The sequence below is a fragment of the Saccostrea echinata genome, unplaced genomic scaffold (assembly GCF_033153115.1).
Source record: "Saccostrea echinata isolate AGI-Se365-2 ecotype Australia unplaced genomic scaffold, CSIRO_AGI_Sech_v1 ptg000008l, whole genome shotgun sequence".
Lineage (NCBI taxonomy): Eukaryota > Metazoa > Mollusca > Bivalvia > Ostreida > Ostreidae > Saccostrea > Saccostrea echinata.
Genome location: NW_026889757.1, coordinates 12,831,406 through 12,859,314, shown reverse-complemented (window position 1 = coordinate 12,859,314; position 27,909 = coordinate 12,831,406). Strand labels below are relative to the sequence as shown.

General features: G+C 35.3%; 1 protein-coding gene across 1 annotated transcript; it reads left to right on the top strand.

Annotated features, from left to right (window-relative positions):
• The first annotated feature begins 20,771 nt into the window (after positions 1-20,771).
• LOC133181096 (aspartate aminotransferase, cytoplasmic-like) lies at positions 20,772-27,539 on the top strand. Its single transcript, XM_061315640.1, has 9 exons — positions 20,772-21,022; positions 21,649-21,830; positions 22,241-22,349; positions 23,732-23,844; positions 24,100-24,204; positions 24,731-24,881; positions 25,075-25,240; positions 25,451-25,593; positions 27,129-27,539. Exons 1-9 carry the CDS (start codon positions 20,911-20,913, stop codon positions 27,269-27,271), a joined length of 1,224 nt encoding a protein of 407 aa, XP_061171624.1. The 5' UTR covers positions 20,772-20,910; the 3' UTR covers positions 27,272-27,539.
• The last annotated feature ends 370 nt before the right edge of the window (positions 27,540-27,909 follow it).

Sequence of the window (27,909 nt, the reverse complement as noted above, 5' to 3'; positions counted from 1 at the left end):
ATTATTAAATTCACTACAAAAGGTTTTATAGCTTGTTCACGATTTAAATGATTTAAAAATAATTTAAAAATCACATTGCAAGTAAAATTATAAAATTTTCGTTTTAATACCATGCAGCCTTAAATAAAATGTATACATATGTAGATTACCGGTTGCCTTCATACATTAAAAAAAAATAACTGTATCAGTAACTTACTTAGAGAATTTAAACTATGCTTTATCCAGCTGTGGATCTGATGTTAATGGGGTAAACTATCATGGAGCTACATTTCTTTGCATTCAAAATAGCGTTGTATACTGTTGTCAAATACTAAAATATAACAAGTATCTGCTTGAATGTAAGCTAGGCAAATTGGCTATAACGCACACATGACTTACCTTTTTCTTCCTGGCAAAATCATATGTAGATAAAGTATACCCCTAACTGTAGATATCAACTAAATACAGATGTTGTTTAACAGTTTTATATTTCTTATATTATAAGTCAAGGCTAGAAATGTTATCATTGCTGATATAAAAAAAGATGTATATATTTCGGTGGAATCCTCCGTGGAAGCCCAGGTGTCATGAATAGAATAAACTAATTGTGGCCCTCTATTCTTGAGAAGAGTTTTAAAGGTTTCCCCTATAACCCTTTTTGTGGTGCCACCCTAGCCCTGTGAATAATGATTTAAACAGACGTGAATCTACAACTTGTTGCTTCCATATTCATAAAACTTACTGTGGTCAAGCTGGCCTTCGTAAAATCGTAAGATTTTTTATGCCCCGGGATCGAAAGATCCCGGGGGTATATTGTTTTTGTCCTGTCTGTCTGTTTGTCCGTTTGTCTGTTTGTCTGTCTGTCTGTTGTCAACTTTAACCTTGCTATGGCCTTCAACTCAACATTCAGATACATGTATATCGACGACATTTATCGATAGCCGATAGCAAAAGTTATTTCAATTGATATGTCGATTCGAAATATCCCAGTGAACTCAAAATAAAGGACAGCACAGAGTCTGCCACATCTGTTTCATATTTGGATGTTTTACTGACTATAGACGACAAGATCCAACTTAATTTTATGACAAACGAGATGACTTCAGTTTTTCCATCGTCAAGTGTCCCTATTTATGTAACCATCTTCCGCTATCACCTGGATATGGTGTTTATATCTCCCAACTGATTCGATGCTCGGCATGTTTTGGGTACGATCAATTTTTAAATAGAGGTAGATTACTGACTGATAAGTTGATGTTACAGGGATTTCAACAACCTCGTTTATAGTCAGCATTTCCTAAATTCTATGGTCATTATAATGATCTTGTAAGCAAAAATAACCTATCATTAGGTTGTATTGTGACTTACATATTTCATACCAATTGTTAGGCCTTTGTTTTATACTAAATTCAATTACAGAATATTCTGTCTACCGATCAATACATAGGGCTCACGGCGGATGTGACCAGTCGACAGGGGATGCTTACACCTCATAGGCATCTGATCCCACCTCTGATTTCAGGGCTCCATGCATGCTTTCTGTCTTGTTCACAGATTTGTATTGTTGTGGGTATTTCGAGAAAAAAATGTTTTGAGAAAAGTGTTTTATTTTGATTTATGTTAATTTTTTCATCATAAAATGATCCATGAATAAAATGAATTAAATCATATTTATATGAAAGGATTCTCAGGTTGTCTAGATTCAAATTTATTCAAATCGTGAACCATGGGGGAAGGGGGAATGGAGATTAAGTTTTCCATGGGAATACATAGGAGAAATCTTTTTGTTTAAAAAATTCAGATGAAGAACAGCAAAGCCATGATCTGTCATATTTATATGTAAGCATTTACAAGTAGTGTATGTTTAAATTTGTTCAAATCATGACCCCCGGGAGTAGGATCGGGATACTATGGCAATTGAATTTTTACATAGAAATACATAGGAAAATCTGTACAAATCTTCTCAACTTCTCAAGAATAGCAAAGACATGATCAATCATATTTATATGGAAACATCCACAGGTAGTGTATATTCAAGTTTGTTCAAATCATGACCCCCGGGAGTAGGGTGGCACCACAATGGGTGATCAAGTTTTACATAGGAATACGTAGAAAAAAATCCTTAAAAATCTTTTTCCTAAGAACGGCAAAGTTATGATTAGTCATATTTATAAAGAAACAGATAGTATAGATTCAAGTTTGTTCAAATCATGACCCCTGGGGATAGGATAATGCTACAATTGGTGATCAAGTTTTAATGGGAATATATAGGGAAAAGAATTTGCTGATGAAGAATAAAAAGTGGCCATAGTTACTCAGGTGAGCGTTGTGGTCCATGGGCCTCTTTTTACATTTTCAGAACCACTGGTTCGATTTCAACCTTAGCAAAAAGCACATTGGATGAATGGATTGATTGATTGATTGTATGTTGTTTTAAGTCCCATTCGAGAATTTTTCACTCATATAGAGACGTCACCTTATACCGGTGAAGGGCTTCAAATTTTGACCTTTACTCGGCACTCAGGGCCATTGAGCAGTGAGGGATCTTTATCGTGCCAACGCCTGCCGTGACACGGGGCCTCGGGTTTTAAGGTCTCATCCGAAGGACCCCCAACTTTCACTTCAAAGTGACGAGCGCATGGCGAAGGAACAGTTGTTACCCATTTTTTATCGACATAGGTCAGTCGCGTCCGAGATTCGAACTCACGACCTCCCGATCACGGAGCGAGCGCTCTACCGACTGAGCTACCGTGAACGGTATGCATGAATGGAATTTAAATGTGTTCACACAAAGGTCTCACCCCTCTTCAAGGGGATATATTTAAAGAATGGTAAAAATAGGGCGGAAGATCTTTTTTCAGAACCACTGGGTCATAAAATATAAAAGTTACTAGAACTTAGAAGTGTAGTTATATGTGTATATTTTACTTCTTCAAATTATGGCTTCGGTAAAGCTATACATGTATTTAAATTTGTTTAAATCGTGATCCTAAGGGAGAGGCACCATACAAAGTCAATTATTAAAATAGGATTTTTTACAGTAATTTTTCAAATTATGATCATCAAGATTAGAACGGAGACACAGTAAGGAATCAATGTTTTTCATTGAAATATAAGGGAATATTTTTTAACATTTTTTCTCACATACAGCACGGTAAAATTGGTAATTTTAAAAAGGGAGCATCAACATATAGTAAAGACTCAAAGACTGTTTAAAGCATGTCCTCCGATGCAAGGGTGGTGTCACAGTAGGGATTCAACGTTTTACATCGATATTAATTATTATTAATTTTACAAGAAAAAGAAGGCTATTATTTGTAAACTTGGCCTCAAGTCTCAATAGATTGCAAATTTCAGTTATTGAAAATATTGACTTAAAGTTGAAGGCTACAATATGTAAATCTTTCCCTTTGCCTTATTATTCTAATTCTTTACCTTCCAATTCAGCTAAAGAAAGGTTTTCACTTTCAGACATACCGGTAATGCAGATTTGCACAGAAATTGGGACTTATTCAGGGTCTTAAAGGAGAAATCTGTCTACCATCTATACTTTATTAGGATAACAAAAAATATCTTTTCTTAAGCTGCATCAATGGTGACAACATACACTTTTTCTAAGTCATAGAATAAGTTTTCTTTTGCAACTGGTAAACAGCTATAAACAACAATCAAGAACTAATAAAATTGTTAAATGCCCCATTATTAGATTATTAGATTATTAGACACTACCTTACCCTATGATAACCAACGAAAAACCTTAAAATTAATAAATACAGCTAGACCTTTTAAGTTTTTTTTAAAACTATATAAAACTTAAAAACTTCAATTAGCAGATTAAGTTTTCCATGCATCCCTTCACTCTATAATTGCTTTGCAATTTTGCAATTTGAAGAAAAAGGCAAGAAAGAAAAGGATAAATATCTCCATATAACATTTGGTATATAATTAGCCTTTGTCTATTCGTACATTGTTAATTACAATGAGTTCTTTTAACGAATAGGTGGAATCAGACGTATCAAACTCCCTACAGATTTGATTATATATACATGTAAATGAAATTCAGTTTGTTATCATAGTATTAGTTTTATTATCAAAAGAAACTTAATTGCCAAACAATCATTTTTTACAAAAACGCACGACAGCCATAAATTATTCTGTGGTAAAAAAAAAAATGAAAAATTCATAGGTATTTTCTCTGATTGTTATTCCCAAACAGTAAAAATCCTGCCGAACATTTCAGGGCACAAACCCCTGGAAATTCCAGAGGTGGAATCAATGCATAAGAGGAGTAAGCATCCCCTGTCGAATAAGTTGGGAGACATAAACACCATATGCAGGTGATAGTGGAATATTACTACAGAAAATTGACTAAAGGAAAGCTGAAGTCATCTCGTATGTCATACAATTTAGTTGTTAGTTGGCAATTTAGTTGTTTATTGTCTATAGTCAGTAAAACATCCAAAATGAAACAAATGTGGTAGACTTTGTGGTGTCTTTTATTTCAAGTTCGCTGGGATATATCGAGTCGACATAATATGAATAGAAGTAACTATTGTTGATTGATAAAACTTCATATAAACAAAAATGAACATTTAAACTGAAATTTTGTACAGATTGTTGTACGATCAGCCACTACACTAAGCTATTCTGTTTTAGGGTGCTAACACTATTACTGCTAGTGTAAAAGTCTTTAAAAAGTCTTTTTGAATTAACTTTGAGGTTGGTATTCTTATATATCACTTATATGCTTTTGATTTTGGTCGTTTTTTGGCTGACATATATTTCATTTTTACGAAATCTGACTTCGGAATGTTCCGTCTACCAGCTCAATACAGAAGGCTCACGGCGGGTTTGACCGGTCGATAGGGGATTCTTGCTGCTCCTAGGCACCTGATCCTACCTCTGGAATTTGTAGGGCCCTGTTTCCATATATATATTGTTTGTATATTGTTTTAGATCAATCGCTATTCGTTATCTTCATACACCTTTTTCATTAGAATATGTAGATTGTTAGACCATCAAAGGTGTGGTATGCTTTTGGTTATTCTAGACAAAATTGGGGTCCAATCTTAATTAGGTTATCTACAAGAGGATAACTGGAGGCAGGGCAAAGACGGCATGAGATGGTGACATCTCCACAAAATAGAATTAATGTTAAAGTATGAAGATCCCCACAATTTTTGGTGCAGAATCTACATTCCGATGCCATTGGTCATATTCCACCATGTGTTTTGCGTCATAACTTAATTAATTTTTTCGATTAACTATCTGTACGTTACCAAATACCAATATCATTTTGTTTACAGATATTGCTTAGATTGAATTGGCTTCATGCTGGAGACAATCATTCTCTCAATAAAGCAAGGATTTTAGTTAATAGCTATGTTGCTACGAAACTTTTGGCACATCATGGGGGGTAAATTCGCTACCCAGAATTCACTTTGGTTGATCATAGCTTATTTCAGAAGGATGGGGTGCAATTATCAGAACAAGGCATATCGAATCTTTATTGAAACTTTGCAAAAGGCTTTGCAGAATTTTATTTTGTTGATGTGGGAGTTAATCCTGTTGAAAAAAAGTGAATGGTCATGGCACACTATTTCGCTGATTTAGTAATGTAAATAACATAATAGATGATTGCAATAAGGTTCTGTTTTTAGTCATTACCTACAATGAACAATCTCGTCAATCCAGTAGACAAAATTATTTGTGAACAGTGCAAAAACATGACCACTGGAAGAACCAGAGGTGGGATCAGGTGCCTAGGAGGAGTAAGTATACCTTATTGACAGGTCACACCGGCCGTGGGCACTATGTATTGATCGTGATTTTTCACGAGGTTGTTGAAATCCTTGTAACATCAACTTATCTGTCACTGCTTGTCTCTGTTTAAAAATTTATCGTACTCAGAGCATGCTCTTGTGTATCGGATCAGTTGGGAGAGGCTAATACCACATGCAGATGATGCAGAAATCTTACTACATATGACGATGGAAAAGCTGAAGTCATCCCGTTTGTCATACAGTTTATAGTTATTAGTTAGCCATTACCGTCATGGTCAGTAAAACATTCAAATATGAAACAGTTAGTGGACTACTTTATAGTGTCTTTTATTTCAAGTTCACTGGGATATATCGAGTCGACATATGAATGAATGTAACAATTGTTTAGTGACGAAACGTCGTCTATTTATCTAAATGTCGAGTTCAAGACCACACCAACAGTTTTCTTCTTCGCATGTAGAGGTTTTTGAATAAAGGAAGATAAAAACAGGTCGGCTAATAAAAAAGCACGATTAGTGCCTATCGAAATTCCAACAGATTGTTGGACGACCTGGTTTCCAAAGACTTCATAGATATTGGCAATGAGGAATTCTAGCATCTTTTTATATCAAGTTCAGAGTACTTGTGTGGAATCAGAATGATTTTTCCAAAGTAATTTTGTAAATGACCAATCACAAGATATGAAAATTAACGAGTTTTATTTTTATTAAGGAAAAAGTTGTCTATGATGTCAAAAAGCCCGGCAGGCTCTTTAATTAATCGTGAAGAATGGTTTTCATACATTTTGATGCTATTGATATTTGAAAAGTTTTGAAATTTAAATTTTCCAAATGTTCTTTAGAAATTTTTAAGAATCTATATTTAATTTACACCACTTCTTGAATACATGTTGTAACACAATACGTCTGAAGTTTCTCCTCCACCGCACATTTTGGTGAGGACTAAGGATAGGGGCTTGGTAGTTACTGGACCCTGCAATATAGGGATGTCAACGAATAGTCGACTATTCGACTATCAGTCGAATGGACCGACGATCGAATAACGAAACGACATTCGAATAAATAAATTCAATAAAAGAGTGATAAATAGATGGAATTCTCATGCTAAAATTGAGAAACCGTCTTTCCTCAGACATAGTCGATAAGATAATTTTCCTCATTAAAAACTGTTGACTTTACATGTAGAAAGTACAGTAATTAGAAATGTTTCACTTCCGCGAGAATTATTTGTCAATTAATGTGTTGTTTTTGTAATAAAATTATCTCACTATACTGCGCTTTCTTTGTAAAATTATTAATTGGACTTGATCTCATAACATGTACCCGTTATAGCCGTGACATGTTTGGACACTACGATAATTATTATCAAATAAATATTCTTTTACATATTTTGAAGTACGAAAGCCTATTAGGATCAAACTACGGTAAAAAAAAATTTAAAAGGCGTTATAACGCCTTTTGAAAAGGCGTTATTACGCCTTTCTAAAAGGCGTTATTACGTCTTTCCAAAAGGCGTTATAACGCTTTTCTAAAAGGCGTTATTACGCCTTTCCAAAAGGCGTTATAACGCGAAAAAAGGCGTAAACGCGTAATAACGCCTTTTTTCGCGTTATAACGCCTTTTGGAAAGGCGTAATTACGCCTTTATTTGCGTTATTACGCCTTTTTTCGCGTTATAACGCCTTTTGAAAAGGCGTTATAACGCCTTTTAAATTTTTTTTTACCGTAGTTTGATCCTAATAGGCTTTCGTATTAAAGACATTTTGATAGTTGGTACAAAAAGTATATTGTGTGTGCCCCCCCCCCCCCTCATTTTAATAAGCTTTAAAAAAATTTATATCACTGTCATTTTTTTATGCTTCCTAAAAAAACCGACTTTACAGACCTATTTATGAACATGATTGACGGGGAAATCATGTATTTTGGCCGATATATCTTTGTTTATGTATTTTTGCCGTTTGAAGGGGGTAGAAATGTTAATTTTATTTATTCAAGTTCATCTATCGCCACTATGGTGGTAAACACACATTGTCCATGTGGCGCAATCTTTAAATAGAGTTATATTTCATTTGTTACCAGGGCTAATTACAACTTTCAATAAGTGTGACTCTCAGTTTGCTTATTTTGTCAGACTGGATGAATCTTTTGCAATGTATGATTTGGCAGTATGTTGTCTAACAGTTTCATTTGTATATTTGCCTGTTTAGGTTCATTAGCCTATTTCACGTGTATTTCATATATTTCCATTTACGTGGTATTTGCCATTTGGTCTGCCAAAATCAACAGTGGCTGTCAGCTATCATCCGCAACTGTACTCGGCAATGCTGGTACCGGACATCCATGACTGTACCTGCTCACTAATATCAAAAACGGAATGTCAGAGCAAGACTTTCCGGATTGTTCAACGTATTAAACTGTATATATGTTGTTAATTAAGTATGGATTGTTTTTTTTAATGAAACATACGAAATGTGTTAATAATTAATCTACTTTATGGAAGGCTGTAATCGCCAAAACGGTAACGATAACTAGCTTAGTGAATATATCGCGGAAAATATATTTGTAAGCTTGACTATGCCTAAATCCATTGCATAGATCGCTATTATCTCTAAAAAGTAACATTTACTACAGCGTACATTTTGTATATCTATGACTGTATACCTGTGCCTGATATACAACATCTGCGACTGTACCTGTGCCGTATATACACACTACCACTGACTCAACCCGCGCTTGATTAACTTAACCCGCGCTTGATTAATAACATCCACAACAAAAAATTCTGTGGATTTTCTCCGATTTAGATTTAGACTGAATTCAATCAAAGCGCAATTAACGCTAATCTTTATATTACCCATGACAGTGATACCGAGACAAACGATGTCGGCAGTGATTAGGGAAGGATCCAAAACTTTTACAGATTTAAATTTAAAGCTTTATGTTCAGAGTACAATATGAGCCAGGTCTTTAATTTTTTTTTTGGGGGGGGGGGGGCGGCTGGGGGCATGATTTCAATATCCTACATGCTCAATAACAATGATGAATTTAAAATGAAACATGCTAGTATAATTATAGAAAATATACGAGTAAACAATAAACAAAGTAAAATAAAAAAGGAAATTAAAATAATTGGAATTAATTTGTAATCTTTAATTTTATGTTAGAAAGTATAAGTACGTCACAATATTATTAATTTCACCCATTTCATTGATCACGCAAGAGGTGTCAATGAAAAGCACAGGTTTTTTCCCATAAATATATGTCTTACGATATTTACGAGTGGAATGGGCTGATCCACCCGTTTTCAATGTGTTATATATAAACATCTCAAGTGCACCCCAGGAAGTAGCATCCTATGCCCTGAAGAAGAATAGTTCCTGACAAAAAAAATTATTTATTTACAAAGTACATAAAATTTACTAGGCACAGGTATCAAAGTTGTAAAAATAGGCTGGAATACCCCCCCCCCCCCCAAAAAAAAAAAAAAATTCTCAAAAGAAATAAAAATTAATTTCATATGCATGAAACAATTAACATCTTGACTGGTCGATAACCTTGGTGTGATACCTGGAATATGTAGGGTATGGTATTAAAATAATTGCTCATATTAAAGGAAATTAATCCTATAATTATCGATAACATCCGAAGAAAATATTTGTATAAGTAAATATTTTTATTAGATCCACCTCTCTAAGATTCTGCTGTACTGTCCAGACAACTCTAGAAATTTTACACCATGACTGTACCGGTGCCTGATTGACAACATCCACGACTGTACCTGTCCAGTACACACACTTTATTCTACATCCATGACTGTACCAGTGCTTATAAACAACATCCATGACTGTACCCATGCCTTATAAACAACATCCACGACTGTACCTGTGCCTTATAAACAACATCCCTGACTGTACCTGTGCCTTATAAACAACATCCCTGACTGTACCTGTGCCTTATAAACAACATCCATGACTGTACCTGTCCAGTACACACACTTTATTTTACATCCATGACTGTACCTGTACCTTATAAACAACATCTTTGACTGTATCTGTGCCTTATAAACAACATCCACGACTGTACCTGTACCTTATAAACAACATCCATGACTGTACCTGTGCCTTATAAACAACATCCACGACTGTACCTGTCCAGTACACACACTTTATTCTACATCCCTGACTGTACCTGTACTTATAAACAACATCCACGACTGTACCTGCCCAGTACATACACTTTATTCTACATCCCTCACTGTACCTGTGTCTTATAAACAACATCCACGACTGTACCTGTCCAGTACACACACTTTATTCTACATCCATGACTGTACCTGTGCTTATAAACAACATCCATGACTGTACCTGTCCAGTACACACACTTTATTCTACATCCATGACTGTACCTGTGCATTATAAACAACATCCATGACTGTACCTGTCCAGTACGAACACTTTATTCTACATCCATGACTGTACCTGTGCCTTATAAACAACATCCACGACTGTACCTGTGCAGTATACACATCTTACTCTACATCCATGACTGTACCTGTGCGTTGTAAACAACATCCATGACTGTACCTGTCCAGTACACACACTTTATATTACATCCATGACTGTACCTGTGTCTTATAAACAACATCCACGACTGTACCTGTCCAGTACACACACTTTATTCTACATCCCTGACTGTACCTGTGCCTTATAAACAACATCCACGACTGTACCTGTCCAGTACACACACTTTATTCTACATCCCTGACTGTACCTGTGTCTTATAAACAACATCCACGACTATACCTGTCCTGTACACACACTTTATTTTACATCCATGACTGTACCTGTGCTTATAAACAACATCCATGAGTGTACCTGTCCAGTACACACACTTTATTCTACATCCATGACTGTACCTGTGCATTATAAACAACATCCATGACTGTACGTACCTGTCCAGTACACACACTTTATTCTACATCCATGACTGTACCTGTGCATTATAAACAACATCCATGACTGTACGTACCTGTCCAGTACACACACTTTATTCTACATCCATGACTGTACCTGTGCTTATAAACAACATCCCTGACTGTACCCATGCCTTATAAACAACATCCCTGACTGTACCTGTGCCTTATAAACAACATCCATGACTGTACCTGTCCAGTACACACACTTTATTTTACATCTCTGACTGTACCTGTGCCTTATAAACAACATCCATGACTGTACCTGTGCCTCATAAACAACGTCCATGACTGTACCTGTCCAGTACACACACTTTATTCTACATCCATGACTGTACCTGTGCATTATAAACAACATCCATGACTGTACCTGTCCAGTACACACACTTTATTCTACATCCATGACTGTACCTGTGCCTTATATACAACATCCACGACTGTACCTGTGCAGTATACACATCTTACTCTACATCCATGACTGTACCTGTGCGTTGTAAACAACATCCATGACTGTACCTGTCCAGTACACACACTTTATTCTACATCCCTCACTGTACCTGTGTCTTATAAACAACATCCACGACTGTACCTGTCCAGTACACATACTTTATTCTACATCCATGACTGTACCTGTGCTTATAAACAACATCCACGACTGTACCTGTCCAGTACACACACTTTATTCTACATCCCTGACTGTACCTGTGTCTTATAAACAACATCCACGACTGTACCTGTCCAGTACACACACTTTATTCTACATCCATGACTGTACTTGTGCTTATAAACAACATCCATGACTGTACCTGTCCAGTACACACACTTTATTCTACATCCCTCACTGTACCTGTGTCTTATAAACAACATCCACGACTGTACCTGTCCAGTACACACACTTTATTCTACTTCCATGACTGCAACTTTGCGTTATTAACAACATCCAAGAAAAGTTACTCAAGGCTCTACTAAAAGTTTGTTCTTTTGTCGTTTGTGACCCGAACACCCACCCCCAATGCAACCCCCACCCCGTCAAAAAAAATTGAATCATATATGCCTGCAAGAAAGCTTGGGATTTAGTCTTTTTTTTTAAGAGGAAATACTCCTTCTTTCGATATACTCCATCCTCGCCTTCACAACTTCTGCCAAGTTTTATTATTATTGTAGAAGAGTTTATAGGTAATGGATTAATTATTTTAAAACCATTGTCAAAAAGTTAACTGCTCATTTAAAACTCTTCTCATAAAGAGGGGGAAGGGTTAGACAATTTTACAAATTGAAATCGGGTTTTAAACATAACAAGTGATCCAGATTTTCAAATACTCATGGAAATGGATAAATAACCATCAAATCTCTCCGTATGTTTAACTTATGTAAAAGTCAACTGACATATTAGATTCATTGGCAATAAAATGACTATTTTTGCTGCTTTTAATATGTAAATATATGTTCTACACCCTCATACCCCCCCCCCCTCCCCAACAACCCACTCCCCTGAAACAAGAAACAATTGGTATAAATTTGAATTTCTGAAATAACAATTCATAATACTTTAAAAGGAATTGTCGTTTCAGTGAAGGGGGGGGGGGGTAAAAATATTTTCCGTTGATTTCTATAGAGATGAAGTTTTACCAAAATTATAGACTTATCTCTCTTTGTTTTCCCAAGTAAGTTATGTTTTTTGATAAAATTCACATAAATATTCGGTATATGAATATGAAAAAATCATTCGAATATGTCAACTTTCTAAATTAACTCTGCGATAGGTGGCAGAATTTTACTATCATTCTTGCTATCATATGGTTTATTCAAGCATGCGTATTAGAGCTATTGAGACAAGCTTTCTGCATTAACAATACTAGTCCACTACCGGCAAGTGTAATCTGGTTCCCATTAAAAATTGAAAATGCTGTAATTCTGTCAAAAAATCATTGAAGCGGAACATAATGCAAACTTGATCTGTGACTCATCAAGATACACTCATATACCAAAAATCAACTCAATATCTGCAAACGTTTGGGAAAAAAGTGTGGAAAACCCTTAAAAATTAAAAAAGATTGTAATTCCCTCAAAAATCAATGAAGCAGAACGAAATAAAAAACTTGATCTGTAACTCATCAACACACACTAACATACCAAAATCAGCTTAATATTTGCAAGCGTTTAGAAAAAAGTGCGGAAAACCAAGTGGGACAGAGTGACAGAGGGACAGCTAGGCGGACAGTTTGACAGACAGACGGACGGACAGACTCAGAGGAAACCTATCGTCCCCTCCGGTTTCAACTTATTTTATTAGTCCCCTACCGGTGAAGCCGGAGGGGACTATAGGTTTCCTCTGAGTCTGTCCGTCCGTCTGTCGGTCTGTCCCACTTGGTTTTCCGCACTTTTTTTCTAAACGCTTGCAGATATTGATGAGCTGATTTTTGGCATGTGAGTGTATCTTGATGAGTTACAGATCAAGTTTGCATTTCTTTCCGCTTCAGTGCTTTTTGACGGAATTACGACCTTTTCATTTTTTCGGGGTTTTCCGCATTTTTTTCTAAACGTTTGCAGATATTGAGCTGATTTTTGGTATGTGACTTTACCTTGATGAGTTATAGATGAAGTTTGCATTTCGTTCCGCTTCATTGATTTTTGACGGAATTATGGCATTTTCAATTTTTAACGGGAACCAGATTACACTTGCCGGTAGGGGACTAGTATTGCTAATACAATACTCTCATAATGCTTGTTCTTATTGAAAGGGCAGATTACTCTATTTGCATAAATGTACCACAAAATTAGAACTCTTTAGTGTGCAGTGTATAGAGGGCTCTTAAGCACATGAAAAAAAGTCCAACTTTTTCCTCATTTTCCCCTCCTGTTTATGTCATGTTTCATCATTGGGTTATTATACCCCCGCTCCGAAGGACAGGGGGTATACTGTTTTACCCTTGTGTGTCTGTCTGTCTGTCCGTCTGTCTGGTCTGTCCGTCTGTCTGTGTGTCAGTCTGTCTGCCTGTCCGTAACAAAATTTTCGTCACAGTTTTCTCAGCAACTACTCATCGCAGATGCTTGAAATTTTAGCACACTCTTTATTTAGGCATGCCATATTGTGGGATTCATTTTTGTACGAATCTGATGTCAACTTCTTGTTCATTCTTGTCTCTGTCCATAACTGAACTTGTGTACATTCACGTCAAAGCGGGGGTATTACTAGTGAGCATTGGCTCACAGACTTCTTGTTTTTAAATTCTTTTGAATGCCATTTAAACATTGAATTGTGAAGTGTAGATACATGTAGTATTACATGTACTGCAATAATTATTTTCGATAGGTCTTTCTTTGTTAACACGATAAAATGCACTATTCCATCCTAAAATGTTTTCAACTATGAAAACATTTTTACACCTTCTTCTGTGCCAACCCCAAAGTTGCGGGGTATTATTATCATAGTTTACAACTAATTATACGTCAAACGTATACGACAAATGTTTATTAAAATTAATTAAAATTAATAATAGTAATTGGCTATATGTTGACTTATAGCTTTGAGTTTTCCACCTGTACATTGATGATTAATTGTGTCTCGAACTTGATTCTAATTGATTTTCATGGTCAAATTTTAGGAGTCAAGTACACACTTAAAGATCAAAATTTGTGAGTGAAAGAAAATTGTTTAAATATTGTTGTTTTTTATGGTAGGATGGTCCAAATACAGTATACAATACGTACCTCTTAAACCCTGAGAAGTTTATTGTGTGTAAATCTTGATTATAAGGCATAGGTACAGTCATAGATGTAGTGTGTGTCATACGCAGGTAGTTGTGGATGTTGTTTATAAGGCACAGGTACAGTCATGGATCTAGAATAAAGTGTGTGTACTGGACAGGTACAGTCATGGATGTTGTTTATAAGCACAGGCACAGTCATGGATGTAGAATAAAGTGTGTGTACTGGACAGGTACAGTCGTGGATGTTGTTTATAAGGCACAGGTACAGTCGGGGATGTAGAATAAAGTATGTATATATGCACAGGTACAGTCGTGGATGTTGTTTATAAGGCACAGGTACAGTTATGGATGTAGAATAAAGTGTGTGTACTGAGCAGGTACAGTCGTGGATGTTGTTTATAAGGGACAGGTACAGTCAGGGATGTAGAATAAAGTGTGTGTACTGGACAGGTACAGTCGTGGATGTTGTTTATAAGGCACAGGTACAGTCAGGGATGTAGAATAAAGTGTGTGTACTGGACAGGTACAGTCGTGGATGTTGTTTATAATGCACAGGTACAGTCATGGAACTAGAATAAAGTGTGTGTACTGGACAGATACAGTCGTGGATGTTATTTATAAGGCACAGGTACAGTCATGGATCTAGAATAAAGTGTGTGTACTGGACAGGTACAGTCGTGGATGTTGTTTATAAGGCACAGGTACAGTCAGGGATGTAGAATAAAGTGTGTATACTGCACAGTTGCAGTCGTGGATGTTGTTTATAAGGCACAGGTACAGTCAGGGATGTAGAGTTAGATGTGCATACTGAACAGGTACAGTCATGGATGTTGTTTATAAGGCACAGGTACAGTCATGGATGTAGAATAAAGTGCGTGTACTGGACAGGTACAGCCATGGATGTTGTTTATAAGCACCTGACAGGCACAGTAATGGATGTAGAATAAAGTGTGTGTACTGGACAGATACAGTCGTGAATGTTGTTTATAAGGCACAGGTACAGTCATGGATCTAGAATAAAGTGTGTGTACTGGACAGGTACAGTCATGGATGTTGTTTATAAGCACCTGACAGGCACAGTAATGGATGTAGAATAAAGTGTGTGTACTGGACAGGTACAGTCGTGGATGTTGTCAATCAGACACCGGTACAGTCATGGTGTAAAATTTCTAGAGTTGTCAGGACAGGTACAGTTGTGGATGTTGCATCCCAAGAAATTCCTTACGATTTTCTTTGAGCTGAACACAATAAAGGTGCTATTAACGCTATTCACCGATATTCCCTATAGATTGATTCCAGAAAATTGATTGCAGAATCTTAGAGAGGCGGATCTAATAAGAATATTAACTTATACAAATATTTTCTTCGGATGTTATCAATAATTATAGCATTAATTTCCTTTAATATGAGCAATTATTTTAATACCATACCCTGCATATTTCAGGTATCACGCCACGGTTATCGACCAGTCAAGATGTTAATTGTTCCATGCACATAAAATTAACTTTTATTTCTTTTGAGAATTTTTTTTTTTTTTTTTTTTTTGCGGGGGGGGGGGGGGGGTCTTCCAGCCTATTTTTACACTTTAGATAGCTGTGCCTAGTAAATTTTATGTACTTTGTAAATAAATAATTTTTTTTGGTCAGGAACTATTCTTTTTCAGGGCATAGGAGGCTACTTCCTGGGGTGCACTTGAGATGTTTATATATAACACATTGAAAACGGGTGGATCAGCCCATTCCACCCGTATATATCGTAAGACATACAAATGTATATTTATGGGGAAAAAAACCTGTGCTTTTCATTGACACCACTTGCGTGATCAATGAAATGGGTGAAATTAATAATATTGTGACGTACTTATACTTTCTAACATAAAATTAAGGATTACAAATTAATTCCAATATGTATTTTAATTTCCTTTTTTATTTTACTTTGTTTATTGTTTACTCGTATATTTTCTATAAGTATACTAGCATGTTTCATTTTAAATTTATCATTATTATTGAGCATGTAGGATATTGAAATCATGCCCCCAGCCCCCCCCCCCCCCCCCCGAAAAAAAAAAAATTAAAGACCAGTGGCCTTTTTCACAAAAAATCTTATGACTAAGACAAAAATTTTCCCATACCTCAACAAGTATCTAAGCTGTAGTAGGACATCAAAAAATCTTATATTTCTATTACATTAACTTACTTAGTAAAAATATTTAAGAAAAAAATGAATATATTTATTAAACAAAAAATTACAGAAATGTCAAATTTTCATCTTAGTCGTAAGATTTTTTGTGAAAAGGGCCACTGGCTCATATTGTACTCTGAACATAAAGCTTTAAATTCAAATCTGTAAAAGTTTTGGATCCTTCCCTAATCACTGCTGACATCGTTTGTCTCGGTATCACTGTCATGGGTAATATAAAGATTAGCGTTAATTGCGCTTTGATTGAATTCAGTCTAAATTTAAATCGGAGAAAATCCACAGAATTTTTTGTCGTGGATGTTATTAATCAAGCGCGGGTTGAGTCAGTGGTAGTGTGTATGTACGGCACAGGTACAGTCGCAGATGGTGTATATCAGGCACAGGTATACAGTCATAGATATACAAAATTTAGGCATAGTCAAGTTTACATATATTTTCCGCGATATATTCACTAAGCCAGTTATCGTTACCGTTTTGGCGATTACAGCCTTCCATAAAGTAGATTTATTTAAAATCAGAAATTTTCTTTCCTCCATATTAACACATTTCGTATTTTTCATTAAAAAACAATCCATACTTAATTAAAAACATATAGTTTAATATGTTGAACAATCCGGAAAATCTTGCTCTGACATTCCGTTTTTGATATTAGTGAGCAGGTACAGTCATGGATGTCCGGTACCAGCACTGCCGAGTACAGTTGCGGATGTTAGCTGACAGACCCCACTCGCCAAAATCGTCCAATGCATGATGTACGATTGTAGCCATAAATAATTGTAATTGCTGATAACTTAAAAAAATAATTGTAGCGCGGCCATGGCCATTATTCGCCTTTAAACAATAAACGAATACATGTAGATCTGTGTGGTATTCTCTAGTAATATACATGTATTTAGCGACTGTTTTCACGAGGGGAAAACCGTATAGTTTTAATGAACATATTTTTTATAATTTTTAACGAAATTTCTTGCGATGGCTATGTCATATTTTAAAAGGAAAACTTTGTTATTAATACATATGCATTTGTGGGATATAGTTTCTATGATGTTCTAAATCTTAGTGTATCAAAATATCAAAGAACAATAAATAAAAAATAACTGCATATACAGTATTTCTTTTAAAAGGAGATGGGTGAACATGACGAGCGATAAGCCTATAGTGTGACAAACATGAAGATGAAAAATTAAATTTCAATTATATCAAAATTTTCCTTGATATTTCGTCTAACATTAAAATATACTTTATTGAAAATCTCTACAATTTGCAAAAATCCCTCAAAGATTGAAATTATTTGCCTGTGAAATATTAGACACACACTAAAGCGGGCAAAAAGAGTCATTTTCTCATACTATAATACTATTTTTCGATATGAGTGGGTCTTCGCTCCACCTTTTTGAAAGTTAATCCTCAAAGTTTGCATAAAAATATACATTTTTTGCTTACGAAAAATATGGGTCACATCGCTCACCTAAGAACGTTGGCTAAAGTAAACAAGAGGTCAATGGGTCACATCGCTCGCCTAAGAACTTTGCCTGGGAAAAAGCAGAAATCAGTTCAGTATTGGAAAAAAAGGGGGGGGGCGATTTGAACAAACTTGAATCTACACTACCCGAGGATGCTTCCATATTTCTTTGACTAATCATGGCTTTTAGTGGATTTTTCATGATTTTTTCCCTGTGTGGTTGATCTTCTATTGTGCCCTTGCCCTACCCCTGCCCAGGACATGATTTGAACACACTTGAATTTACACAACCTGAGGATGCTTCTAAATCAATATGACTGGCTTTGCTCTTTTTGAGAAGAAATTTTTTTTATTGAAACATCCTTAAAGTTTACATTCCTTTGTATAACTTTTATCGCCTGTTGTGGCCCCTCTCTACTCCTGGGGGATCGTGATTTGAACAAATTTGAATCTAGATTTCCTGAGGATATTTCTTTATTAATATACATGTATAAGACTAATCATGGCTTTGTTGTTCTTGAGAAGAAGATTTTTAAAGGGTGTTCCTATCACGTACATGTATCCCTGTGAAAAACTTAATCGCCATTGTGGCTCCACCCTAACTCCGGGGGTCACAATTTAAACAAATTTGAATCTACACTTTACCTGAGGATGCTTCCATATAAATATGACCAATCATGGCTTTGCTGTTCTTGAGAGGAAGATTTTTACAGATTTTTCTTATGTATTCCTATGTAAAAATTTGATCACCCATTGTGGCCCCCAGGGTCATGATTTGAACAAATTTGAATCTACACTACCTGTGGATGATTCCACATAAGTTTCATATTTTCTAGCCCGGTGGTTTTTGAGAAGAAGATTTTTGAAAGATACCGCCAATTTCACTAATTCTTAATTATATCCCCTTGAAAGAGGAGAGAGTTCCTTCATTTGAACAAGCTTAAATCGCAGTGGCGGATTCATAGTTTGGCGCACCCGGCGCGCACCCCCCTAAAACTGTCAAAGTTAGCGTAAATCATAGTTTCGTCTAGAAAATGTAAAAATGCCTACCCGGTAGACCTCATTTCTACCCTACAAAATCTTTAGAATCCAGGAGCTTCTGGGGGCCTCAAGGCGGCCCCCAGACCCCCTGCATACTTTTTGCGCCCCCCTAACTTCAATTCTTGGATCCCCTTCACCCAAGGATGCTTTGTAGCAAGTTTGGCTGAAATTGACCCAGTGGCTCTAGAGAAGAAGTCAAAAATATGAAAAGTTGGACAGGCGGACTACAGACAAAATGTGATCAGAAAAGCTCATTCGAGCTTTCAGCTCAGATGAACTAAAATTATTCTTGTTCCCTCCATTTGTTCCCTAGCAAAATCAACGGATATGTCTTTTCCTTCCTTGTCAACAATCCTTTAGAATAGAACCATTTACCAATTTATCTTTACATCTACTGACTATTTTCTTCCTTATTCCTTATGAAAACTGGTCGCTATGAATGGTTCGCAAGCCCATAGAAAACGGGGGGTGGGGGGGGGGGTGAGGGGGGGCAATGATTTTGCCAGTATATACTTTACTATAGAAAACAAAGCTAATTCACAGTTGTGCTTACTGCTTGAACTTTTTACTCCAGTGAGAAGCATAGGTCCTGAACTACACTAGAAAACAAAGCTAATTGACCCCCCCCCCCCCACCACCACCACCATTAATAATGTCATATTTTTGTTTGTCAAAGATTTCCGTCAGGTTATGCATGCCCCCGGCGCCCCCCCCCCCCCCATCCCTAAACCAAATTGAAATTGAGTGTATGGGAGGGGGGGTGATTTGAACATCGAAAACTAGCTGACGAAGAACTGGTATACACATGATGTTAAATACTTTTCAAATTGTTTAGAAATTGTTCCATTCTATATAAGTTCTTTCGTTTACATATCGTCAAACAAAATTACTTTTTTGTAGAGAGAAAATGCACATTCAGTAATGGACGTTTTGAGGAAAGTTTGACCAAAATTTCACTTAGGCTTTGGATTTTACAGTTTGGTAATCTTTCTTGAGGTTTTTCTCATCAAATATTAAGTTTACAATACAAAAATTCACAATTGTTTTATCCTTTTTATTCTACTGTATTACTAACAAAAGGCTTTTTTCCGTGGTGGGGGTTCATTTTTCCTTCTTAATGTATTATGTATTGAAAATGATCGAATTTGAGGCTATAAAAGATATGAACAAAAGTTTTTATTATTTTTTCCCCAAATACTAGTATGTCTCAGAAGTGAAATTAGGTTGGGCTAGTCTCATCCTCTTTTTATGATTGACTGATTATGATAATAATATTGATCTCATCCCCACCAACATTAGTGGCGGATCCAGAAATTTCAAAACGGGGGGTTGTGGTTGTAGAACGAGGTTTTTGACCAAAAAAAATAAAAAAATAAAAAAAATCCTCTAAACTCGAAAATTCTATTTCCTTGGGGGGGGGGGGGGGGGCTTTGAACAACCCGCCGCGGAATATTCAGGAAGCAAATGGGCTTATAAGGCACGCACGCTAGCAGCAGCAGTTTCTCTCTTCTTGCAAATGCGATCACGTGAATTTTGAGAAAATATACAGTTGGGTCTAGCAAAACTGGTATCGCTGTGAAATAAAGGCCTCTATGTAATAAATGATTTGAATCAGTTAATGCTAGGCCTACCGGCAATGCAACGTGTCCATGCGATATTGATGAAAGAATATCGTAAAACTTTTAAAGCACCTTTCGATGGGCCTCAAACCACCTTGACAACATTTGACCTTGGCATTGCCGATCAGTTGTACACACGAGAGAGCCATGGCTTCAGTATTTGGGGATATTGAGATCGCACCGCCAATCGAAGTGTTTAATTTAACAGCACAGTACAATGAAGACAGTCATCCAAACAAGGTTAATCTCGGGGTTGGAGGTAAGTTAAAAGTGAAAGTTGCAAAGGGGATGTTGAATTCCACAATGACAGACAAGGTTGGATAACCGAGACAGCGTGTAATGTCAGTTGAACATGCAGAGAAAACTCAAGTTAATAGAACAATACATTTATGATTTACATATCATAATAACGATTTAGTCTTAAGAGTTCGTACAGGTTCATGGCCTTTTAAAAAAAATTAGAATAAGTAGTTTTAAAGTACACAGCAGTCCTTAAAAATTTATGTATGGCCTATTACAGTGACGTCCATGCATTTCAGGACCGACACTTTCTGTATCATGTGACACTTCCATAAAAGTTTCTTATGGCCATAGAGAGCTTTTATTTACTAGTAAATAAACTTTATTTTTGGTAGTATATGTTTTATTTTCTAAGTGCCATTTGGTGTGCAATATTTTTTTATTGAATACATGCAGGTAAATATTTCCTAAATCAAATGATTATTTGCATAATTTCCATATACTACTGGGCATTGTTAATTTCATAATGGCCATAATTATAATTATCCATCATATTACACCACTGAGTTAAAAACATGATTATATTACTTCATTATATCAATATATAATTAAACTAAGATATATAATCTGTATTTTCTTTATCAGCTTACAGGACAGATGAGGGTAAACCATGGGTACTCCCGGTGGTCCGCACAGTGGAGGCCCAGATGGCAACAGATCCCACACTGAACCACGAGTACCTCCCTATAGCGGGGATGCCTGATTTCAGATCAGCTGCCCTCAAACTACTCCTGGGAGAAGACTCCCCAGCACTTAGTGAAAACAGGGTATGTTTAGTATTCATGCTTTAGAGGCAATATAAAATGTATGATGCATTATGTTAGGAAATCTTTTCATGGTTTCTTTTCATTGATGTTAAATTGTGTCTTTTCATTAATGTTAAATTGTGTACTTATAATTAAGTTCAATATAAACATTTTCTATGAAAAGGAGACCCAAACATTTACAGATCATAGACATTCTGTGTAGATCAGCACTGAATCAATAAACAGTTTGGGATCAGAAGTGACTATAAATATAATAAGAATAATAAACAATCATGGATTGTAACTTTTTAAAAGTTCTGTCAAAATTCAAACTCTTAAAACCTTAAACTGTAATTAAACTGATCTTATGTAATAACAACATTTTAAGAATCAGCTCCAAAATTTGGCAATTCCTATCTCGCACATTTCAGGTAGAAGGTGTCCAGTCTATTGGGGGCACTGGAGCAATTAGAATTTGTGCAGACTTCTGTAAGAAAATGCTGGGATATGATACAATGTACACATCCAGTCCAACATGGGGTAGGTGGTCATCTCATCTAGCATTATGTATTCTAATTCTTTGTGTATTTTATGATTGTAGATTTGGATATATTAACTGGCTTGAGACTCCCAAAATTTGAACTAGGTATTCACTTTTTAAATGACAACAAGTTGAGGAACATCAGGTTGACAATAAACAGTAATTGCCATTTTGAGGTCAACAAGATGATTTAACTACCCGAGGAAGATTGTAATATTTACCAAGCATAAAGGGCAAATTGAATATTGTACATCAAGGGTGGCTAAATCATCATATATAGCTGCAATAATGTAGCCCTCTCCGATTTTTTTTATCTGATATTTTCTGGAGAGGGCTACAATTCCACAGCATCTCTGTAATGGTGCAAATATATTTTTTAAATACGGGCGACTGCAGGCAAAATAAATTGTTTTTACATTCAACTTACTTCTAAAAAGGCGAAATTTTTATTCACTGTCAACAACATAGCCCGTTAAACCAGATAAAATAAATCTGCTTGTTTACCAGTCGCTCTCATCAGAAGCCATGACAGTTCTCGCGTGATGCACTGAGACTTGCGCTTGAAAATTATAAATTACTTTGTAAAGTAGATTTTCGGGGTTACTAAATGATTGTGCTGTATGGCATCACTAAATATTGATAAATAAAACGATTCCATGTGACATTTTTTCGTAAACAGCAATATTTATGCCTAAAATAAGGTAATTCCTACAGAGATCCGCTCCCTAGAGATCCCTAGTCTCATTGGCTGTCCCAAAATAAAATCGATCAAGGTCAGTAAACATGGCGGATAAATTCAAGTTGTGATGTTGACATACATGAAAAATAACCGATATATGGATTGTTCTGTGTATGTTTGGATTGATTTATGTTTTGCTTAACTACATTTTTGGAGTTCAGGTAAGAAATGTGAATTAAATAGCCATTTACTGATCATTTAAGCCGAAATCCGTGCGGGAGTGAATCACTCCCGCACTTGCACCATTACGGAGATCCTAAGGAGTTGTAGCCCTCTCCCAAAAAAAAAAAAAAAAAAAAAAAAAAAAGGGAGAGGGCTACATTATTGCAGCTACATCATATAGACTGAAAAACATGCAGCAGTAATTGTTTTATTATTTGATTCAGTGATTAAATGAAACAAACTCATTAAGCAAACCTTAACACGTTACAGTGTACATGTATGAGTAAATAAACAATTCAACCCATACCATTTTTTTTCATGAGTTGTTTACAATGTTCTACCATCTCTTTTACTTTCGTTTTATAAGCATGCCTTTCTTGAGGAATGAAAATTATTACCGGTATGCATTAGCATGCGTGTACATGTACATTTACAAGCAATGAAACTAATATACTCTGTTTGTTCTTTTTGAATTTGTAGGTAATCACATGGGTATATTCAAAAGCTGTGGATATTCTAATGTAAAACAGTACAGATACTGGGACGCTCAAAATCGCACCATTGACTTTAGTGGAATGATGGAAGACTTGAATGTGAGCATTTTTATGTTTCCATAGTTTTATTAGATTCATGTTAAATTGGCAAACAGAACATAGTAAAGCTTTAAGTCTTAAGATTATTAGTGTCTAGCAGATAATGACCAAAGTTCGTTGCATTGAGTAAATTAAGTCCTCTTGGATCTACCAACTGAAACCATTCATAGATACCGTTTCTTTGAACTTCAGTATCTTGAAAATTATAAATATACATCTGGTATAAATTCAGACCTGAATTATTTTTTCTTGCAGGCAGCACCAGAGAAGTCAGTAGTGATATTCCATGGCTGTTGTCACAATCCTACAGGAATCAACCCCACAGAAGAACAGTGGAAAGAAATAGCCGATCTAGTGGAGGTACAGGGTTCTTTGTTTGTCTTGTTTAGAATGGAGCTAAACTAAAGCCAATCAAAATTTAAAAGACAACTTAATCATTGTGTTTATGGATGTTGTCATTAAGTCATTTTGGAATTAGTGAGATGAATTTCTAACGACATCATGTTTGATCTGATATGCATGGATACTTGTATGAAGAAATATATGTAATGCTAATTTCTTTGGCCACTTAAGCAGAATGAATCAGAATAGAATAAATGTTCCAAGATTTTTTCATGAAAGCAATCTGATCATTTAAAAATGATTGTTATTTCTGTTTAAACTCTTATGTAATATAGATTTTTTTCTTGTTCTGCCCTTGTTTATGACACATATAGATGATAATTAATGGAAGATCCTGAGGAATTTTGGGGAATTTGATGAAATGTTAAAGTTAAAAAATCAGGATCAATGATATGAGTATAATTGGGACCCTTTTATGACAGTTTCTTAGTTGTCTATAATGTCTAACATGCTCTGTAATGTGTTTTTAATTTGACATTTTCAGAAGAAAAAGTTTTTGGTCATGCTGGATGAGGCATATCAAGGTTTTGCCTCTGGAAACCTGGAGCAGGACGGATCTGTTGCACGCTACTTTGTTAAAAGGGGATTTGAATTTTTTGTCTCACAATCATTTTCCAAAAACTTTGGATTATACAGTTAGTATCTATCTATAAATAAAATTCTCATCTTGCCTTTGTTTCCTTGTTTAAAACTTTAAATGTCACAGGTGTGATGATTGAAGAATGTAGCTGGCTTAAAAGAATTTATTCATCTAAAGTACATTGTACCATAAAAGATAAACCATTTGATTAAAATGTACCGGTATGTATCTACATTGTACTTTTACAGATGAAAGAATAGGAAACTTAGCTATAATCTGTGCAAATAAAGATGCCAAGCTGCGAGTGAAGTCTCAGATGGAGATGGTTGTGAGGACAACCTGGTCAAATTCACCCAATCACGGAGCTAGAATTGTCGCATCAGTACTCAATAACCCAGCATACTATGCAGAATGGTAATCTATAAAATTAAAAAAAAAAAGATCAGTATTGTTTTTTCAATCCAATGCCAATATATATGCTCGGATTTATACAGAGCCCAGGTTTAACTCATTCTTTTTTAAGGAAGTTTTTTTAATTGTATTCCAAATTAAGTGTAAATACCTGACATAAAATTTTGCCTAGAAAATATCTTCAGATCTGTATAAAGAGTTGTGTATTCACAGGAAAGAGCACGTGAAAACGATGTCGGATAGAATCAAGATGATGAGAGAGATGCTCTTCCAGAAATTGAAGTCACTAGGCACGCCCGGAAAATGGGATCACATCATCGAACAGAAAGGGATGTTCAGCTTTACAGGATTAAATCGTAAGTTGACAAACATCTATGGTCAGAACCTTGTAGTTCTTGATACCTTGAAACCTTGGCAAGTTAAGTTGGAAGGAAGTTCTTTTTCTATTTCACTGGTGCTGAGCCAATATATCTCTCTGAAAGATTAGTCAATAAAGTTGTGAATGGGTTGGTGTGAAGTTTTCAGGAAAATATTTTTCTTGAGCAATGGAGAATCAGTAGGAAATTTGAGGCAGATAAAGTAAGGATGAAAATTCTGAAGAATTTTCTCTTCATTTATTTATTTATTTTATATTTATTTTTTTTTTTTTTGGAGACTGTATCAGTCTTCGTCAAACCTTTTTTTCAGAACATGCCCTTTGGGCAGGTTTAACCACTTATTACACTAGCCCGAACAAATATTTACATGCCCAGAATTTTATCAAGTAATTTTTTTCTTATTTGCCTTTTCATGCCAAGGAAATGATCTGAAATCCATTTCTATCGATCTATTGTCTCGCCATTGGTATTGTTTTCAACCTGTACATTTTGTGTCTCCTTTGCAAAAGAGTTCCTTTGGAATTGCAGTAGAATAAACTATCGTTAAAATTTTATTTGGTACTCCACTTTAGATGAAAAATCAGACTTTTAAGTACATTTAATGTTATTAGTATTATCTAATTTGATAATACGCATGCTTAGGCCTCAGAATTTACATGCCCTTCGGGCTTGTAAGTATGCAATATCCACATGCCCGCTTCCAATTTTACCAGGTCCCGGGCTTCGACTCCCGGGATTTGTCGAAGACTGCTGTATTGTTTGTGGTGCAAGTCGAGTTGTGGACAGAACAGGATGTGGTATTCTATACTAGCTGATTGTAATTTGCCTTATCAGATACATGCCATGGAGATAAAATTTTGTTTGAAATTAAAAAATTTAATTATATATATAAAGGTGGTTTATAATGATATAAACTACCTTTAGAATTACATTTCACATTTAGTATGGAGTCATAAACTGTGTGAACAAAAAAAAAAAAAAGAAAAGAAAAAAGAAAAATTAATACAGAGGTCAATAGTAACATAATCATTAACAAAGGGAAATAAATCTCAAACATTTTTCTGCACTCTGGATTCTGTCTAGGTTTGGACAGTTATACTGTATGTTCTCAACATTCTTCAAATCATGCAGTCCTAAACTTGTTACAATTTTGATAATTAAATCATACATGTTTGAATCTGAGCTATGAAAAATAAGAATTCTGAAAATTAAAATCCTGGAATGGAACTTGACTATCTATTTGTTACTAAGTTACATCTACATGCAGTTATGAACAAGGAAATCATGGAATCTTGCCACAACCTGCACTTCTGTACAATTTTAGTATTTAGTATCTTGCATCATCAGCTCTCATTTAAACATGAACTTTGCACATTCAAACATTATTGCTATATATATTCACCTTGAGAATAAACTGCAATGTGGTCAGTAATTTGTTCTTAAATTTATCCTGAAGCTGAATGAAATCATATTATTCGCTTGTATATATCTCATATTCTTGCCTATTTTTGCAGCTGGACAAGTTGACATTTTGATAAAGAAATACCACATCTACCTATTGAAGAATGGTCGCATCAATATGTGTGCTTTGACAACTGCAAATATGGAATATGTAGCTAATGCCATCCACTCAGCCATTACTGAATGCAAGCTTTGAAAAACCTTAGATCTAGGATGTCAAACAATGAAAAGTACTTGATTAAATTAGTGGTTGATCGTTTAATGTGATACATGTACAAAGAAAATATTTACATTATATTTCATTTCAATACTGATTATGTCATGATTATAATTTAAAATTATTGACACATAATGACTATATGTATACATGTATGTATTGATTCAAATCCTGTGTCAATCGATGCATCTTTTTCAGGACTTTAGATTTATAAATACTGTGCCAAATTTAAAGACCTCGTCCTTAACTCTGTGTATAATATTTATTTAATATTCTAGGAAATTTTCTATGATATTCAGAAATGGTGATATAGATATGAAATAGATAATGTGGTATAAGCTTCATATATGCATGTGCATTAATGATGTTCTGTATTGGCTTAAGTATAGTTATATTTATGGAATGTTTTTATTTGTTAAATGTTTGTGGATTTGAAAGAAAGCAAGAAAATTTGCATGAACCAGCTGCAAAAAAAAAAATGAATGGCAAACAAATTAATACATGTAGTGCTACACATATACTGTATATTATTTGACTTTACATTTCTTTGTTACATTGTTTTGAGGGTGCTTATAGAAAAAATGTTATCATATTTATAATATCACTAACAAACAACC